Here is a 20580-nt window from a genome sequence, read left to right on the forward strand (position 1 = left end):
GAAGCTTCCTGTGACCTTCAAACGTCGAGATCTGATGAAAACTCGGTTTTTGCAAAACGGGGTGAAAACAATAACTTCCCGATTTTTAAAAATCTTCGATTTTCGTAGCGGGAAGTTAAAAATATCCTTAGTAGCAAAATACTTTTTTCTCAGTGCATCCCTGCAACTTCCCGCTACCTTCATACCTAAGTGCTCAACAATTCACTTATTTTTTAAGCTCTTCAAGCACAAAAATATAATTTTTGTGTAATTTTGAGCTCTTCGAGCTCAAATAAATCGCTGTTCTGTGCTTTTGAGCTCTTCGAGCCCAAAAGGCTAATAGAAGTTTTATAGAACACTATTTTTTGAATTTTCAAACAGCAATTACTTTTGAATGAATCAACCGATTTTCTAGCGGTTTACGGCATTCAACGCAGTTTTTTGAGTTCTTTAAAAATCTTTAAACGTAAACTGGTCAGACTAAAAATTTCATAGAAATTCTGAAAAAAACATTTTTTTTGATTTTTTTCGACAACGATATCTCACGAACAAATCAACCGATTTTGACCGGACTGGTGGCAATCGACGTGGTTTTTTGAGATTAAGAGCTTATTAGTTTTTGGAAATGACCGGTTCAGCCGTTTAAAAGATATTTCAGAAAAACGAATTTTTGGAAATTTTATTTTTGAGATTTCTCAAAATTGATCGACTCAAATTCTGTAAATTAGTATCAGAATTCTAGGGGCAAAAGAACTCTTCAGAACGCCGCTTATTTCGATCGAATCGAATGATCCATTCAAAAGTTATGAGAGTAGCCAGCTAAGAGTAGCCAGCGCCTTTCGAACAATATCAGAGGAAGCAATGTGTGTCATTTCCGGAACTTTGCCGCTCAGAGTCCTAGCTGAGGAAAGACGGAACCTTTACCAACGAAAGAGGACAACCACACTAAGTGCCGAGGAACTCAGAGCTAAAGAACGGCAGAACAGCATCGCACGATGGCAATCGCAGTGGGACGCCGCGACAACAGGGAGATGGACACACCGTCTCATACCGAAGATCGACGTTTGGCCAAACCGAAGTCATGGCGAGGTCAATTACTATCTGACGCAGTTGTTGTCAGGACATGGATGTTTTCGGACGTATCTTCACCGCTTCAAGCATGATGATTCACCGGAGTGCCCGTCCTGCCCAGGAATCAATGAAGACGCGGAGCACGTTTTCTTTGAGTGCCCACGATTTTACCCACAGCGAGATGAGCTGGAGATGATCCTAAAGAAGAAAATCCAACCAGAGACAATAGTAGAAGCAATGTTGTCATCAAGAGCCTCCTGGAACGCCATCAGCACATTTGCAACAGAAGTCCTCATAGACTTGCGTTCCATCGAAAGAAGAAGAGCAAATGACAACAACTAGAAGAAAGGTAAAATAACACCTTAGCTACCAGAAGAAAGAGCTAGATCCTCCCCTCACGAAGTAATGCCTAATGGCGGTTTCCATGAGGGATTAAGGGAAAGAGGAAAAGGGGTTTAGGGTTTAGTGGGTAGGGGCGCTAGCGTCGAGTTTTAGTATGACACTGCGTCGAGTCGCCACATATCCAGGCCAAACAACTATGCCTAGAATCCGTAAAAAGGATTCCCCCCCCTTAAAACAAAAAAAAAAAAAAATCACACACACACACACACACACATACATACAGACACGGTGACATCACCGTGGAAATAGTCAGGAAAGCTTCCTAGGACCTCAAAACGTCGAGATCTGATGAAAACTCGATTTTCGAAAAACGGGGTGAAAACAATAACTTCCCGATTTTTGAAAATTTTCAATTTTTTTAGCGGGAAGTTAAAAATAATAAGCTTTCGATTAAAACAATAAAAAAAGTAGCTTTCCGAACGTAGTACGGAGATATTTTATATTTTTAATGAAAAATCACTCGGAACTTGCGTTCATTAAAATCTTGTATTTGACTTGGCAACACCGCTTGTGCAGTTACCCAAAGCATAAGTAACTGCGGTTTTTTAAATGCTAGAAGATCTTAGTCATTTTATTTATTTATCTATTATTTAATTTCAATGCCAAGGCAGTATAGCCAGATGGCAAAAGTATACAAAAAGAGTTACAATAAAAGTACACGTATGACTAATGAAAATATAAAATTTCAAAAATATTAGATATTAAGAATTGATCGTTTTTCTTTACTTTACTTTGGAATACAATTTCGACAAATACAAGAAAAAAAATAAATTTGAGTATAAAAATTGAGCATTAAAAATTTAAGAGTTAAACTCATTGGTACAAATTATACAAATTATAGAAGATGATAATCTGAGATGATCTAGAATTTTAGTTAGACAGTAAACATAAATAAATTTTAAGATTAGGGAACTCTTGCGGTGTTGTCAAGTGTATACCGATAATTCAGAGTGCTATATTTTTTATTAGTCAATTAAATGTTAATAATTATTTAATGAGTAAATTTCTCGGAAATTTCCTCAAAAATGTTATTAATTAATTCAAAAATTAATTCTAAGATGTATAACAAAAGTATTTCTACGTATTTCTTTTTTATAGACTTTTTTTACACTAGGAGGGTACTTGGATTTCCTTAATTCAATAAAGATATAAATATTAAACATTCGTTTGGACTATATAAGCTTGGGTCAACAGTCCAGCAGCGAAAACTTTCAGCGACTGTAATAAATAATAAATAATTTTTTATTGTTATAAAATCTTAAATTTACATTAACTCCTTTATTAAAAACATGACAATAAAATAAGTCAATTCACTTATTATCAATTAATCAAGTGCAACTAATTGTGTCATACGTGCGTAAATAAAATAACTGTATTTACTCAAACGAATAAAAGAAAATCAAAGCTTACCATAATGTCAATGAAAAACTACCCGACAATTTAATTAATTAATTAATTAAATACTTTTTTCTAGACAATACCTTAGTCGATCTTAACGCTCACATTCGTGTAATGTTTTTTTTATTTTCTACATCAGCATTATTAACAAGATGCATCTTAATCACTACAAGCAATTAAAAACATGTCTTACTTAAAGCTGAATAAAAATTTACCTTACAAAAAAAATTGTAGTTTTTTGGTAAATTATTAATATTATTATATCAAAAAGCAAACAAAAAAACAAAATAAATTATCTCTCAATACTAGTGTTAATTATATATAATAAAAATTTTCGAAATATTAAAATTAAAAATAAATTACGTGCATTTTAATTAGATAAATAATAACAGTAATTATAATCAAAAATGTTGGTTGAAATAATTATGAATTATAACATAATACAGTGAGCACAAATATGAGGTTGTTTATATCGACACACTACACATCATCACATTTTCTCACATGTGTATCAATAAATTATCTAATAATTGCAGTCCTTTATTAATTATTTTTTATAATTTTTATTCATAAAACAACTTTTTTTGTTAAATAGGTTCAAATATATTATAATTACATTGAAAAATCGATAATCCATATTTATTGGACCGTGACGTTAAACGTAGTTACGGATTCGCATGAGCGGTTCATAACAGAACTAATGTTTTTATATTTATAAATATTCATTTATCGATAATGGTTTATAGTTTACGAGATGTTTATTAATTTCTCACTTGTTTTATCTATTAATACAACCCTAGATTGCATGATAAAAAATATTACGGTCTTTGTTTTATATTTTCTTCCCATTCATTTCATCGTTGTTAGTGGCGCTAAAAATCGACAGATTTTTTGCCGTATTTAAGAATATGTTTATTTTAAAAGCTTTTTTTAAAAACCAACTGGGTAAAAAAATTTTTAATGGTCACTCAAAATCATTTTACAATTTCAAAAATTAAATTTTATACTGTTAATTTTTTTGTAATTTTATTTTCATCACTAAAATTACACAAAAAGAAAAATTTCTTGATTGGAGAACAAAATTCTTGGCTCAAGAAAATTTTCGGGTGCCTGAAGGAAGATCGAAGTTGTGTTAGCCGAAATAAAAATTTTTCTTTAAATTCTATTCTTGGTGGAAGTCATTTTTTCTTAATTCAAATTATCATAAATACATGATACACTAAATTTTAATATTTGATCAAGATTTTTAGATACTTTAGAGAAGTAGCGCCACCTACTCTATCGAGTCTGTTGATTTTTTTAAAATCGTTAAGGAAGTACGAGCGCTAGGCGGGGTGGGGATAGGTATCCACTCTAGCGCGGTAACGGGAAAGCAGTAACCATATGATTTTTCTCAATATATAGATATACATTTAACATTGGCTAATGGCGGGATTTATTTTTCTTTTAATTAATACACTTTAATTAGTCGGGCAAGTGTTAATTTTTTTGAATTAAATTTATCACTAATATATTTACTTTCATCCATAAGTTTTTTAAAAATATTCACCGACAGTTTTACGAGAAAAATACAGAAATGTATCAATGTTTGGAGGTTACCCCATAAGACCAATGTTAAATTGCTCAACTTTAAAGTTAATTATTTATTTAAATAATCGGGCAATCTCCTTCAAATTTTCAGAATTTGTTAAGACATATTTAAACTTCATATTAAAAAAAAATCAAGCCTTTTATCAAAAGTTGTCTTGGCGCTCGTACTTCCTTAATTGCATTAAATTTTTAACCAAATACACGGCTGGTGGAATCTCCATTTACCTAACTGTAAAAATTAAAATTTTCAAACCTAATTATTTAATTAAATCTCCGGAAAACCTACTGTTTTCCAATTTTTTTATTAATTATTAGGCTACGTAGATTGAATTTACAAATTTTCAGGAGGTTTCAAAAATTTGACTACTTCGCGTCGATCTCCTTAAGAAGATCCAAGTACCCTTCTAGTGTAAAGAAAATCTATAAAAAAATAATACGTAGAAATACTTTTGTTATGCATCTTAAATTTAATTTTTAAATTAATTAATAACATTTTTGAGGAAATTTCCGAAAAATTTACTCATTAAATAATTATTAACATTTAATTGACTAATAAAAAATATAGCACTCTGAATTACCGGTATAGACTTGACAACGGCACAAGAGTTCCTTACCCTTGAAATTTATTTATGTTTACTGTCTAATTAAAATGACTAAGATCTTCTAGCATTTAAAAAACCGCAGTTACTTATGCTTTGGGTAACTGCGCAAGCGGTTTTGCCAAGTCAAATACAAGACTTTAAAGAACGCAAGTTCCGAGTGATTTTTCATAAAAAATATAAAATATCTCCGTAATACGTTGGGAAACCTACTTTTTTATTGTTTTAATCGAAAGCTTATTATTTTTTCAATCAAATTCAATGAAAATAAAATTTTTTTTAAATCGTTAATTGCATTAAATTCTTAACCATATACACGGCTGGTGGAGTCTCCATTTTACATATAAAAATTATAATTTTCAAAGCTAATTATTTGATTAAATATCCCGAAAACCTACTGTTTTTTAATTTTTTTATTTATTATTACGTAGATTGAATTTACAATTTTTCAGGAAGTTTTTAAAATTTGACTACTTCGCGTGGATCTTCTTAATATTATATTTTTTATTTTTGAGTTGAGAGTTTGCAGATAATCCTCTTAAACGTTGATATTAGATAGATAGATAGATAGATATATTTATTTATGCTAAAGCCTTAACTGGCCAGATGGCAAAAGAAAAGTTTACATTATATTAAAATATTTTACATATTTGATGCTTAATTTAACGATATTTTATAACTTAATAAATACTTAACTTAATGTATATTTTAACAGAGTAAAAGAAGAATATAATTTAACAATACAGATTGAAGAATAACTTAAGATTTAAGTAACATTTTTATTTGATTACATAGTTTTTGATGATTTAACTGAATTTAACAGTCAATTTTTAAAAATCAAGTTCGAAGAGGTAATGAAAGGTTTTATTCTTAAAAATATCAATACTAGGCGCTTTGACTAGATCCTCTGACAACTCTTCCCAAAGACGAATGCAGCTAACAACAAAAGAAGATTCATAAACAGTCGAGGTAAAATTTGGTACTTTAAAATTTATAAAATTCCTTTTTGCTGCCAGTCTTTCAGAGCGTCTAGTATCTAAGTCTTCAATAAATAACTCACGCAAGTAAAGAGGTTGGCCTATGCTTAACAGTTTATAAAAGTAACATGCTAAGAAATAGATTCGACGTTTACTTATGGATAGCCATCCAAGCTCACGCCTAAATAGTGTAATATGCTCGTCCCGCTTTAGGTTGTAAATAAAACGAATTGCTGAGTTTAGTGCACGCTGCAGCTTAGAATTGTCCTCAGCAGTTGCGTTTGTTAAAACAATAGAGCAATAATCAATAAGTGGTAATATCGTTGATATTAGAGCAATGTTCGTAGACTAAATATTAATGGTAATATTTTATAGACTTGAAATTTGTAATTTGCGAATACTTATTAAACAAATTGTAATTAGTGCGCAGTGGATGCTAAGTTATAAAAAAAAGTCCCGCTCAAAATTTGAATAATATTCACGCCACAATTCGATTATTTTTTCAACTATGCCTGTTAGTATAAAATCTCCAATAAAATTATTCAGATAAAAGTCTGAGTTCTATTCAGTTCAGTTCGCGACCAGTCACCCGTTAATGATTAATGTTCGGTGAACACTTAATCGATCAATTAGCCAATTAAAAAAATATTAATTAGCAGCTCCTCAAATAGCTCAGTTGGTAGAGCGGTGGACTGTAGTTGTTAATTTGAGAGTCATCCATAGGTCGCTGGTTCAAATCCGGCTTTGAGGAATTTTTTTCAAAAAAAATAAGAAAAGCGCATTTTATTTTTGCAATATTCATAATAATGTAATAAACTATGCATTTTAAATTACAGTAATTAACACATTTATTTATATTTTATTTTATTTTATTAACGTCACGCTTAGTATATCAATGAATTTAATTGGAATATATATTATGCAATATTAAAGATCAGGAGGTCGGAATTTTTTCTAAGGATTATTATTTTTTTTATTACATCTTCAATATTTACTAAAATTATTCAAAATAATTTGAATTTGTTCCTTAAACATTTTAGGATATATTAATAATTTTTTTAAACATCTTCGAAAACGTTAAATTATTGCTTAAAAAAGATTTCTTAAAAAAATTCGCGGGGCTTTCCTCATCGCTTGATCAGAGTTGTCAGTAGTTTTTTGTCCGCGGCGTTGCCGAAAACACCTCTAGTATCTGCCTGTCAAACGTGTGCATGCCTCATTACACTGATTGATTTTTTAAGAAAAAAATAAATTGTATTATTGATTTTTAAAAGAAGAAAAAAATAATTAATTTTTTGCAGAGTATTTTATAATATTTTTTTAATTATATGCGCCTAATTTTCATGTCAGATGCGTGCGCAGCCTAAAAAAATCTAAAAATATGATTGGTTGATCTCATTTGAACTTGATTAAGGAGATCGACGCGAAGTAGTCAAATTTTTAAAACTTCCTGAAAATTTGTAAATTCAATCTACGTAGCCTAATAATTAATAAAAAAATTAAATTACAGTATATACAAAATTAAAATACAAATTAGGTTTGAAGATTGTAATTTTTACATGTAGGTAAATGAAGATTCCACCAGCCGTGTATTTGGTTAAGAATTTAATGCAATCAACGATTTTAAAAAAATTTTATTTTCATTGTATTTGATTGAAAAAATAATAAGCTTTCGGTTAAAACAATAAAAAAAGTAGCTTTCCGAATTTATTACGGAGATATTTTATATTTTTAATGAAAAATCACTCGGAACTTGCGTTCTTTAAAGTCTTGTATTTGACTTGGCAACACCGCTTGCGCAGTTACCCAAAGCATAAGTAACCGCGGTTTTTTAAATGCTAGAAGATCTTAGTCATTTTAATTAGACAGTAATCATAAATAAATTTCAAAGGTAAGGAACTCTTGTGCCGTTGTCAAGTGTATACCGGTAATTCAGAGTGCTATATTTTTTATTAGTCAATTAAATGTTAATAATTATTTAATATGTAAATTTTTCGGAAATTTCCTCAAAAATGTTATTAATTAATTTAAAAATTAAATTTAAGATGCATAACAAAAGTATTTCTACGTACTATTTTTTTATAGATTTTCTTTACACTAGAAGGGTACTTGGATCTCTTTAAGGAGATCGACGCGAAGTCGTCAAATTTTTGAAACTTCCTGAAAATTTGTAAATTCAATCTACGTAGCCTAATAATTAATAAAAAATTAAAAAACAATAGGTTTCCGGGATATTTAATCAAATAATTAGGTTTGAAAATTGTAATTTTTACATGTAGGTAAATGGAGATTCCACCAGCCGTGTATTTGGTTAAGAATTTAATGCAATTAACGATTTTAAAAAAATTTTATTTTATTGTATTTGATTGAAACAATAATAAGCTTTCGATTAAAATAATAAAAAAAGTAGCTTTACGAATGAATTACGGAGATATTTTATATTTTTTATAAAAAATCATTCGGAACTTGCGTTCTTTAAGGGAGTATTCTACTGTAGAATTTTGAAAAAATCGAAAATTTTTTTTTTCATATTTTCAAAGTTTAGATATTCAAAAATATGTCATTAAAAGGATTTCAATTAAAATTTTAATTTTAATTAAAAGGAATTAAAGTCTTGTATTTGATTTGGCAACACCGCTTGCGCAGTTACCCAAAGCATAAATAACTGCGGTTTTTTAAATGCTAGAAGATCTTAGTCATTTTAGTTAGGTAATTTAGAGTCCTATATTTTTTATTAGTCAATTAAATGTTAATAATTATTTAATGAGTAAATTTTTCGGAAATTTCCTCAAAAATGTTATTAATTAATTTAAAAATTAATTTTAAGATGCATAACAAAAGTATTTCTGCGTATTATTTTTTTATAGACATTCTTTACACTAGTAGAGTACTTGGGTCTCCTTAAAAAAAAAAAAAAAAAAAAAAAACTACGTAAGCTAGGCTACTGATATTAACTACGGCAACAGTTAATCGAATTTTGGAATTAATAAAATTAGCCCGGTCTCAATACATCTATTTTTCCGAGAGTTATCGTGTTTACATACACGGAAAAAAGTAAACTGTGATATTCACTCAGATTCCGGTTAGTTTTTATAGTTTCAAACAGTAAAGCGGACATCGGGGTGGCAAAAATATAAATATTACAGAATTTAATGTAGAAAGTATAAAAGCCACAATTTATAATTTAATATCCAAAACCAATGATTAGTAGCTGTCACTATAGTAAATAACGACTCTTTCATCCAAAAAAATTACAGTTTCAAAAAGTAAAAATTGCCATTTCAATATATAGTCCACATTATGAGGAGAAGGGGAACTCAGATGAAAGAGAAGGGGGTCTCACTCTGGGAGAATTTAACATTTCAAACAGTAAAAATTATACTTTTTAAATATACATTTTACCAGTCCAAGCAAGTCAATAATTACAGTTTAATTTTTAGCGTTGCGTTTAAAATTTACCATTTTACTTTGTTAATATTGACGTTGCTTGCATTAGAAATTTACTAACTTTATTTTATACTTTTTACCTATCATAAAATCATTTTTTAGGTACGAAATGATAAATATCAAAGTGTGAATTCTTAATTATTATATTTTAACATTTTAGACATTTACATAGCGAATATTACTGTTTGAAATAGTATTTTCTTCCATGTAAAGAGTAAATTGTAACGTTTAAATGGTAAATATTATAAAGTGAATAGTAAAATCACGATTTTACTGTTTGAAATGGTAATGTTTAGCAGTTGATCATTACTTATTATAAATCGACTGTTATTTATTACAGCTTACTTTTTTCCGTATATTTTATAATATTTTTTGAATTAATGGCGCCTAATTTTCTTATCATATGTGCGCGCCTAAAAAAATCTAGTAATATATTATTGGTTGATCTCATTTTAACTTGATTAAGTACCGCCATAGTTTTCACGTGAGAGAAATAAAAAAATTTATTTTTGCACGTGTGTATCATCGTGTATTTTAATAAAAATTCATTTAAAAAAAAAACTACGTAAGCTAGTCTGCTGATATTAAATACAGCAGCAGTTAATCGAATTCTGGAACTAATAAAATTAGCCTGGTCTCGATATATCTATTTTTTCGGGAGTTATCGTGTTTACATAAAAAATCAGCGTACAGACATCCGGACGTCCACGTAAAATTTTTTTCGAAACGTTTTTTTTTCAAAGTAGCAACATTAAATTATTTTTATAAACTATAAGATGGATTAATTAAAGTGTTTTCTCGATGTACGTCTCCGCATATTATTTTATAAATCAATGATATGATATATTATCTTCAGGAAAATTTTTTTATTGCAGTAATGACCAATAGTTACATTGAATGTAATTATTAAATAATTTTTAGTATTTTTTTTTCTATTGAAAAATAAATTTATATAATATTTTGAAACGATTCTACAAAATTGAACTCTATGTTGAAGAAGAAGAAGAAGAAGAAGAAGAAGAAGAAGAAGAAGAAGAAGAAGAAGAAGGAGAAGAAGAAGAAGAAGAAGAAGCAGAAGCAGAAGAAGAATATCCGCATTTTACAAAGTTTGGAGAAATGACCGTCCTTGGAACTGGAAGATTGTATCGATTAAATGCCCGTCGTTTCCAGTCTTCAAAATCACTGTGTGGAGTAGGAGTTCGCGAGAACATCCAGGTTCGTTGAAAACTGTAAGAATTAATAAAAAAATAATTATTAACAATCAGCATCTCTTTAATCGCACTGTAAACAGTAAACTTACTGTTTGTCTCCACGATTGTCACAAGCCCAAACTATCGCATAGTTATTGTAATCGGTAGCGAGAGTATAAAAATCAGTGGGTGCACTAGCAACTGTAATATCGTGAGTCAAAAATGTTCCTCGTTCATTCTGGACAGCATTTCCATAGTAACTTGTACCAGCAGGAAACCTAAATCACGGAATTCATCAAATCACTCTAATAATTCCATAACCCAGATTACACTGAGTAAACAGAAAATTTCTTCAACTACCATTCGAAAAAAATTAATTATAATTAAACAAAACAGTATTAAGCTGCAATTTTCAATTTGCAACTTTCCAAAAGGCAGATGAGGAGATTAAAAAATAAATTGAGTTTATTTGTTTATTTTTTAAAAAGTTATCGTGTTTGTCCCTGCGTAAAAACTTCAAAAATCTACACCAGCAATTAAAATCACTTTTTTATGTCAAAATAACAATTAATTTATTTAAAAAAAAAAAATATTTGTACAATATGACTGTCAAGTACACTGAAAAAAATTTTCTTTAAAAATTACCGTTAAATTAACTGTAATCGTGGGAAATAATGCCGCCCTTTTATTTATTACCATTTTTTAAATAAAAATTACGAAAAAATTCATTTATTTTGTGGTAGACTTCATAAAATTTACCGAAAATTTAATTTAATAAAATTTACAGTAGACTACGGTAAAATTTGTTGAAAAAAAGTTAAAAATTATCTCACTTACCGACAAATGATTAGGTCGTGCCATTCGTCCCACGATTATCGTGAATTTAACGGTAAGTTTTAAAGAAAATTTCTTTCAGTGTATGATTTAAAGTGACAAAACGTCGCATTGAAAAAAAAAGTAAGCCATTCGGCTCCGCTCGAGATGGAAGGTAGATTTCAATTTTTTGTAATTATACGTTTTGTTCCTGAATTCCTGATTTGAAATATTATTGACATTGATATTTACAAAATTGTCAAAAAATTAAATTTTTCAAAAATAAATTAAAGAGAAATTAACCAACTTTAAAGTGAAAATTTTAAAATTGAGCTATCGTTTTTCAATCAAAAGTTGTTCAGAAGTAAAATTACAAAAATCAAAATTTTTATAATTTTTGTAATTTTAATAATTTTTTTGTGGTGAATAACTTCGATAAAATAACTAATAATTGTCAAAAAGTTAACGTTGTATACGTCAAATTAGAAGTAATTTTGTAAGCTTTTACATGAATTTATCAAAAATCAGCTATCTTTTTGCTATTAAAAGTTAAAACATAAATAAAGTCACCGGAAACGTAATTTTTACTATTTTGATCATTTTGAAGAGCTACTATTTCTAAACTAAACGAAGGATTTCACTCATTTTAATGCTCATGCAAGCTAATTGTGTAAAGAATTTGCATACTAAATTTCATTAGGATCTGTTGAGAATTCTCAACAGAATAACATTCATAAGTCGGTTGCACTACACATTGCCTGAAAATGGTTCAATAGAACTCTTAACTTTGATAAAATAACTAAAAATGGTCAAAATGTCAATGTTATATACGTCAAATTAAAGGTAATTTTATGAGCTTTCATATGAATTTGTTACAAATTAGGTATCTCTTTTCAATCAGAAGTTATACATCAATGAAGTCACCGAAAACGTTATTTTCACTATTTTGATAATTTTAAAGAGCTGCCATTTCTAAACTTATTGATGGATTTCACTCATCTTCGAACTCATCCAAGGTTATTATCTATAGAATATGTGTAACAAATTTCATCTAGATCCGTCAAGAACTGTAGACACAATTGCGGCAACATCCTGCGTTATATATATATATATATATATATATATATATATATATATATATATATATATATATATATATATAGGGAAAGTGGGTTTCGTAGACCGTCAATCACGCAAAAACTACTCAACATATTGACATGGGACTAGGACCATTCGACGCGAAATGAATTGTAGATGGTTATAGGCTACTTATTTTTTGAATTCCATCAATCCTTCACCATTTTATTTCTATTTAACTTAGATAAACATTTTTCCCGCCCATAAAAACAAAAGACGAGCATTTTTCTTTAATTTATTTGTTTTTTTTATTGGCATAAAAGGAAATAATTTTTATTACGTTACTTTTTTGAGAATTTAGTTCCTTATATACCTACGCGTGGGCGAATGCGTGGGTGGAAAATATACATATATAACGAAATAGGGTTCCTTTGATAAAAGTTGACGTCAAAACTACTGAAGCTATCGGGATGGGACTGCTACCTTTCGACGCAGAATTTTTCATATATGGTTATAGGCTACTTATTTTTGGATTTTATCAACCCTTTCTCATTTTTTTTACGATTAATTTTTATATACATTTTTTCCCGCTAATAAAAACAAAAGACTCATTTTTCATTCATTTATTTTTAATACGATTTTCTTTTGTTTTTATTACATAACCTTAATATTTGATTGATTTCACGTCATTTAAAAAAAAAGTTAAAGAAAGAAGCTAATTATGTCTGGTGAACTAAGTGTTGAAAATTTATATTTATATGCTGATCGTATGTTTGGTTATGGTAAAATTGGTTTCAAGAATTAAAATTCTTTAGATATCTATGAAATCTACTGAAAATGTTGTTGTTTATCAACTAGGACTTTTTGAAACATAAAATTTAGACCCTGTCTATTGAGTTTCAATAACATTTGCTAAAAATTTCCTTGCAACAAACGTCTCTTTACCAGCGGGAAAAAAGTCATTGTAAGGTTTCCAAAACTTAACATTATATGTAGTAATTCGGTCAACGAACTTAGAATTTTACATACATGTTATTTTTGCTGATTACATAACTTATAAATTGTTCTTATTACGGGATCGAGGGAATGTTACTGATTAAAATGAATGCATTTTCCAAACACTGGGTATGTAAAAAACATGTTAAGTTTATTTTCTATGAAAAATTGATGTCGCTGAGAACATTTTAAATGACAAAAAAATTCTTCGCACTTGAAGCTAGACAGACTTCAACTTTACTTATGAGACTTGCAATGACATTAACTAAAACTTTCAATACTCATTTGGAATCTGTGCAAGTCAAAACAATACTCTAATTAAATTTCAAGTCTAGATCTAAAATGCAATTCTATAAAGCGCCCAGCGAAGCGGGCGGGTAACAGCTAGTTACATATATATATATATATATATATATATATATATATATATATATATATATATATATATATATATATATATATATAAATTTTTTAACTAACGTTATTTTTGAGCTTTACTCGACTAGTTAAGAGATATTACGACAAAATTCCGAGTAAATTCCAACATGAGGACCAATGCAAAAGATTGATTTCTATGAAATCTACCTAAAAAGTGCATAGTTAACTGAATTATACCGTCACAAGTATAAAAATATTTCTGAACTTCTTTTGTAGTTACTTGAACTATCCATTAGTTTTAGTAACTATTGTTGAATAGTTATATCGACTATATTTTAATAAATATTTTTCCGTTATCGTATTAAACAAAAAATTATTAGCTGACTGAAAGGTTGTTACGGACGATATCTTAGATAGCTTAACTAGAAAAGCCCTTGATGCGTAACCAAAAGATCCGGGTTCGATTCTCGGTCCGGGCAGTCCGAATTATTTTTTCTGTTTTCTGAGTTAAAGTTAATCAAGACTAGATTTAACGTGCGTGCGCCTGATTGTTAGTATAGAATTTTATATATTTTCATTCTTATGATATATTTGACCAACCACATTACGAATAAAATGGCTTTACATATATTTCATCTCAATTTTACGTTGGGATGACTATTAAGCCCATATTTAACTAAACATAGTTTAACTAACTATATATTGTGGTTCAATATAATAAAAAATTTTAGGTATAAGAATTTCAATTAAATAGTCCCGTGTAAAAAAAAATCGTCTTAAAATTGTCGTTTGTTTAAGATCTTAAACGTGACACAAACCAAGACTATTTTAAGACGCTAAAAAAAAATTTCCGAGAGCAGATTTTTGAAAATTTGGTTTTTAGACATTTTTTAGACGATTTTACGACTTTCTAACTGCAATATTTTTGAGTAAAATGTTTTTAAATTGAATTTAAAATTGTTAAAAAATTATTATCCGACAATTTTAAGACTTTTTTAAGACGTTTCGTTTTAATGTTCCAGGGCTCTGTCGCTGTTAGCTCATCTTAAAATAGTCTCTAAATTTCTTTTTAAGATTTTTTTAAGACTAACTTGAGATTATTTTAAGATAATTTAAAGACGCTCCATAATAATTTTCCGAAGCTGCAATAATTTTTTTAAGACTATTTTAAGATTTTGGTCTCAAAATAATTTTTCAATGACTTAAAAAAATCTTAAAATAGTCTGAAATAAATCTTAAAATAGTCTTAAAAAAATCTTACAGCGACAGAGCTCCGGAACATAATGAAATTATGGAGCGTCTTTAAATCGTCTTGAAAAAATCTTAAATAAATCTTAAAAAAAATATTAAAAAATTTCCAGGCTATTTTAAGATGATAACACAGTTGCAGCTCCGGAAAATTATTATCAAGCGTCTTTAAATTGTCTTAAAATGATCTTAAGTTAGTCTTAAAAAAATCTTAAAAAGAAATTTAGAGACTATTTTGAGAAGAGCTAACAGCGACCGAGCCCCGGAACATTAAAACGGAACGTCTTAAAAAAGTCTTAAAATTCTTGGATAATAATTTTTTAACAATTTTAAATTCAATTTAAAAACATCTTACTCAAAAATATTGCGGTTAGAAAGTCGTGAAATCGTCTAGGAAATGTCTAAAAATTAATTTTCATAACAAATTCGAGAACCAAATTTTCAAAAATCTGCTCTCGGAATTTTTTTTTTGGCGTCTTAAAAGAGTCTTGGTTTGTGTCACGTTTAATATCTTAAACAAACGACGATTTTAAGACGATTTTTTTTTACACGGGGTGATGCTATTCAACCAAATTTTCCAAGTGCAGAGAACCAAATTTTCCTTCCAGTGTACTAATTTGTTACCACAAAATGTCTTATGTCGTCTGGAAAAATTTTTAACTTCCCGCTAAGAAAATCGAAGATTTTCAAAAATCGGGTAAGCGTTTCGGTAAACCTTTGGTTACCGTTATTTCATAACAATTTGGCAACCCATGACATACCGAACTTAGGCACTTCCACAGTTTTGCCTAAAGAAGCTCGATCGTGGTATGCCAAGTTTCGGTAAACCTTTAGTTACCGTTATTTCATAACAGTTTGGCAACCCATGAAATGCCGAACTTAGGCATTGCCACAGATTTTTCGAAGTGAGCCCGAGTTTGGTGAACCAAACTTCGGTAAGCCTTTGGTTACCGTTATTTCATACTAATTAGGCAATCTATGACATGCCGAACTTAGGTATTGCCACAGGTTTGCCTAAGTGAGCCCGAGCTTGGTGAACCAAACTTCGGTAAACCTTTGGTTACCGTTATTTCGTACCAATTAGGCAATCCATGATATGCCGAACTTAGGCAGTGCCAAACTATTACGAGATTACATCGAATGTGGAATTCTTTTGGCATACCAATGTTCGGCTTGCCTAATTTTAAACAAATAAGATCCGAATTGGGCTAGCCTAAGTTCGGATAGCCAACTTCGCCCCGAACTGATTTTTCGGCATGCCTCACTAAAATTCTAGTCGGGTAGGTATGAAATGAGCGGGAAGTTGCACGAATGGCCTTCAGGGTCTACCGTTTTTCTAATTTTTTTTTTTTGCGTGATGATAAATATTGTAAGTATAATTACTTTGGTGAAAAAGTTCTAAGTGTAACTCTTGACTTATTGTTGACTGGCTTGTCCCATGTTGACATGTGGCAATATTCTGAATCTTCGTTGTAGTGATCAGCAGTTCGTTGAACTTCATACCATTGTCCGGAATACTGAAAAGATAACAAACTTTTATTATTATTGCTATCAATTTTCCACCAGGTCTAATTATATATTCTGAAAAATCTAAATATATCTGCTGACACGTACCCTATTGTAATCAATCGGGTCTGAAATTATTTGAGGACAAGGGCCGTCGTACAATGGTTGAGAGTTAGAAGATGATGACGAAGAAGAAAATGAAGAAGATGATGACTGCGCAAGAGCGCCAGCAATTGAGCAGAAAAGAATCACCAGGACAAACATTTTTGTTTGTTCGAATAAACTTCTTTGCAATCGCGGATACCAAATGGCTATCTTCAACCGATTTAATAAGTATATATTCAATTCATTCCACTTGTTTAAACAGCTTTATTTTTATATAGAAGATTGAAAAAATAACATTTAATGATTATGATGAAATTTTTTAATGATTATAAAATAAACAGCAACTTGCAGTGATTGTGTAACTGACAATTACAAATTATAAATACAAAAAATTTTGGCTTAATTATTTTATGTCCAAATTATTGTATAAATAATTTATATGTGTAATAGCATAATAAATTCTATTTGTATAAATACAAGCGTTTAAAAATTCTATAAGAATATCATTTGAATAGTACACGGAAAGAAATTTTCTTTAAAATTCACCATTAAATTAACGAGAAAAATTACCAGACTGTACTGTAATCGTGGGACGCTAAGACACTGCTTTGCAATTTACTAGTAACAGAAATACTTTTTACAGTTGTGTGCAGAGTTGCAAATATTGAGTACTTTTTTTAATGTATTCCTTCTTCATTACTAAGTATTACTTGAATTAGTAATTAAAAAAAAGAAAAATAAAAAATATATCTTATTTTTACTTAGAATTCTTGCCATTATTAAGTATAACATTATTTTTTATTTAGTAACAAATAAAATACTAGTAACTTTTTATTTTTATTTTACGAATTTACCAATATCAAATATTACTGGCCTGAATAATTAAGGAAAACAAATATTAAAAAAATGCTTTCATAATACTTGACATCAGTAGCCGTTATCGAAATTTATTTTAATTCAATTTATTTTTTTTTAGAACTCCATACTCGAATGTACATAAAAAAATTTACCGCCTCAGAAGCTTCACAAAAGTTTTTTAATATCATGAGAAAAACCTCTTCTATTATGTCAATTAATAGTTTTACAAGCAACCTAGTCACTATGTGACTACCGAAAATTGCGAATTAAAAATTAGTGAAATTATGCTTTATTAAATAATGACATATTAAATTGCACTGTACTTTCTTAACTATTGACATTTTTAGATATATAAACTCATCTCGATGATACACTCATTAAGAGCCTTCATTTGAGTACCCACATGCATTTTGATATATTTTTCATGTATACATATATATAATATATATATAAATATATAAATAAATGATGTGGGTACTCAAATGAAAGGTCTCGATAAGTGTAATGTCGGGGTGAGCTTATATCCTTGAAAATGTCAATATTTCACAAGATATTTGTTAAATTACACTGTACTTTTTTAACTATTGACATTTTTATAGATATAAGCTCGTTATGATGTTACACTCATCAAGAGCTTTCATTTGAGTACCCACATGCATTTTGATATATTTTTCATATATACATATATATAATATATATAAATATATGAAAAATTGATGTGGGTACTCAAATGAAAGGTCTCGATGAGAATCCGAGTGAATATTACAGTTTACTTTTTTCCGTGTACAGACATACGGACATCATCGCGGAAACATTCGGGGAAGCTTTCTAGGACCTCAAAACGTCAACATCCGTTGAAAACTCGATTTTTGAAAAACAGGGTAAAACCAATAACTTCCCAACTTTTTAAAATTTTCAATTTTCTTAGCGGGAAAAGTTAAAGACATTAATTTTATACGTTTTCAAAAATAATTAACTCATTTTATTATACAGATGTGATTGTGAAGAAACTTTATTATTATAAAATAAAATCAGATAAAATCATCACTTACATAAAATTGTCTTTCCACAAAAACAGAATATTAAATATTCGTTCTAAAAATCTAAAATTAATAGTAATTTTTCAAAATTTATAAGATGAAAAAGTGTTTGCACAATTTGAATGATCGTGTATGGATATCTCAGGCACTGGAAGATTGAATTTATTAAAAGCTTCACGTACTAACGTTTTTAGATTGGCCATTGGAACGGGATCACGAGCAAAAACATTCATCTTTTGGATACTGTAGAAAATAAATTGAATAATTATTAGCTTCCTTATCAGTATTAAGTCAAATATATACTTATATGGCCATATGAAAATTTTTTTCCACATGCTGTTCATAATAATAAATGATAAGTTAACAAGATTTATAAACTTACTGTTTATTTCCACGATTTTCACAAATCCAAGCTATTGTATATCTACTAGCGTCAAAATTCGAGCCCTCCCTTGGGTATTTACTTCCGTTATTTTTAATTTATAAAAAAATAAATATTCTTTGGCCGTGAACGTAAATGTTCTTTAATTAAATATTTACTTATTGATCTGTGAGTAGCATTTCTTAATTCAATGAAACTTTTTAGTTTTCCACGAAAAAGTTTTTAGCTTAATTTAAAAATAAATTGTTTTTCAATAAAATAATTTATTTTCTTCATTTAAATTCTTCAATAATATTAATTAAATAAAAATTTATTGAATTAAAAATAATAAGTTTGTTATTTAAAGAAAAAAATTTTGTCTCCAGGATAGTCATATGATAAAATCGGTTTTTTTAATGAAATTTAGTGTCATTGTAAAGATCTTGACTTGAATTTGTGCCTTTTCAACGTTTCATATCATTCTCACCAATAATCAATTTATGAAGATAAGTATTTAGGCGGCATTCAAAAATGCTCTATTTCTTGATGCATAATTGAGAAATGACCTTGTATCTTGTGTACTATTGACATTTTGAAAGATATAACCTCATCCCGACATTACACTCATCGAGACCTTTCATTTGAGTACCCACATCAATTTTTCATATATTTATATATATTATATATATATATATATATGTATATTCGAAAAATATATCAAAATGCAAGTGGGTACTTAAATGAAAGCACTTGACGAGTGTAACATCGGGATGAGCTTATATCTTTAAAAATATCAATAATTAAGAAATGACCTTGTATCTTGTAAACTACTGACATTTTTAAAGATATAAGCTCATCCCGATGTTACACTTATCAAGAGCTTTCATTTGAGTACCCACATGCATTTTGATATATTTTTTGTATATACATGTTATATATATAATATATAAAATATATGAAAAATTGATGTGGGTACTCAAATGAAAGCTCTTGATGAGTGTAACATCGGGATGAGCTTATATCTTTAAAAATATCAATAATTACACTGATAGAAGGATTTATTTGTATTAAAAAAATATTTGTTAATAGTTAACAAATCATTTATTAGAGACCATTTTTTAGTATCAAACAAATATTTCTTAGTATTTAAAATGATTTGTTTGTATTTAATAAATCTGATATTCATTTATTAAATATTAATAAATCTTTTTAAATACTAAGAAATATTTGTTAAGGACTAAAAAGTGGTCTCTAATAAATGATTTGTTAAATATTAACAAATATTTTTAACTATAAACAAATCTTTTTATCAGTGTAAGAAATAACCTTGTATCTTGTAAACTACTGACATTTTTAAAGATATAAGCTCATCCCGATGTTACACTTATCAAGAGTTTTCATTTGAGTACCCACATGCATTTTGATATATTTTTCGTATATACATGTTATATATATAATATATAAAATATATGAAAAATTGATGTGGGTACTCAAAATGAAAGCTCTTGATGAGTGTAACATCGGGATGAGCTAGCTTATATCGTT

At 28.7% G+C, this 20580-nt stretch overlaps 1 protein-coding gene and 1 non-coding gene across 3 annotated transcripts; one reads left to right on the forward strand and one right to left on the reverse strand.

Moving 5' to 3' along the window:
- Positions 1–6677: 6677 nt before the first annotated feature.
- On the forward strand, positions 6678–6767 carry Trnay-gua. Its single transcript is given in 2 exon segments — positions 6678–6714; positions 6732–6767. It is a non-coding gene; the product is annotated as a tRNA-Tyr (tRNA).
- A 3638-nt stretch (positions 6768–10405) lies between these two features.
- LOC123263899 (apolipoprotein D-like) lies at positions 10406–16993 on the reverse strand. 2 transcript variants are annotated; one of them, XM_044726946.1, is made up of 5 exons: positions 16780–16993; positions 16549–16682; positions 10764–10931; positions 10553–10690; positions 10406–10501 (listed from the first exon to the last, which is right to left on the reverse strand). In XM_044726946.1, exons 1-5 carry the CDS (start codon positions 16933–16935, stop codon positions 10450–10452), a joined length of 648 nt encoding a protein of 215 aa, XP_044582881.1. In that variant the 5' UTR covers positions 16936–16993; the 3' UTR covers positions 10406–10449. The 2 variants fall into 2 exon arrangements, with proteins under 2 accessions (XP_044582881.1, XP_044582882.1); XM_044726947.1 differs by having other exon boundaries at positions 10415–10498.
- Positions 16994–20580: the final 3587 nt, after the last annotated feature.

Source organism: Cotesia glomerata, linkage group LG4 (genome assembly GCF_020080835.1).
Source record: "Cotesia glomerata isolate CgM1 linkage group LG4, MPM_Cglom_v2.3, whole genome shotgun sequence".
NCBI classification, from domain to species: Eukaryota; Metazoa; Arthropoda; class Insecta; order Hymenoptera; family Braconidae; genus Cotesia; species Cotesia glomerata.

Excerpts from the sequence above, each read along its gene's own strand:
- LOC123263899 (XM_044726946.1), bottom strand. The coding sequence starts at position 16,935 with ATGTTTGTCCTGGTGATTCTTTTCTGCTCAATTGCTGGCGCTCTTGCG. Across the intron at positions 16,683-16,779 it reads ACCCGATTGATTACAATAGG|TATTCCGGACAATGGTATGA; the intron begins GTACGTGTCAGC and ends TTATCTTTTCAG. Across the intron at positions 10,932-16,548 it reads CTTAGAACTTTTTCACCAAA|GTTTCCTGCTGGTACAAGTT; the intron begins GTAATTATACTT and ends TCCGTGATTTAG.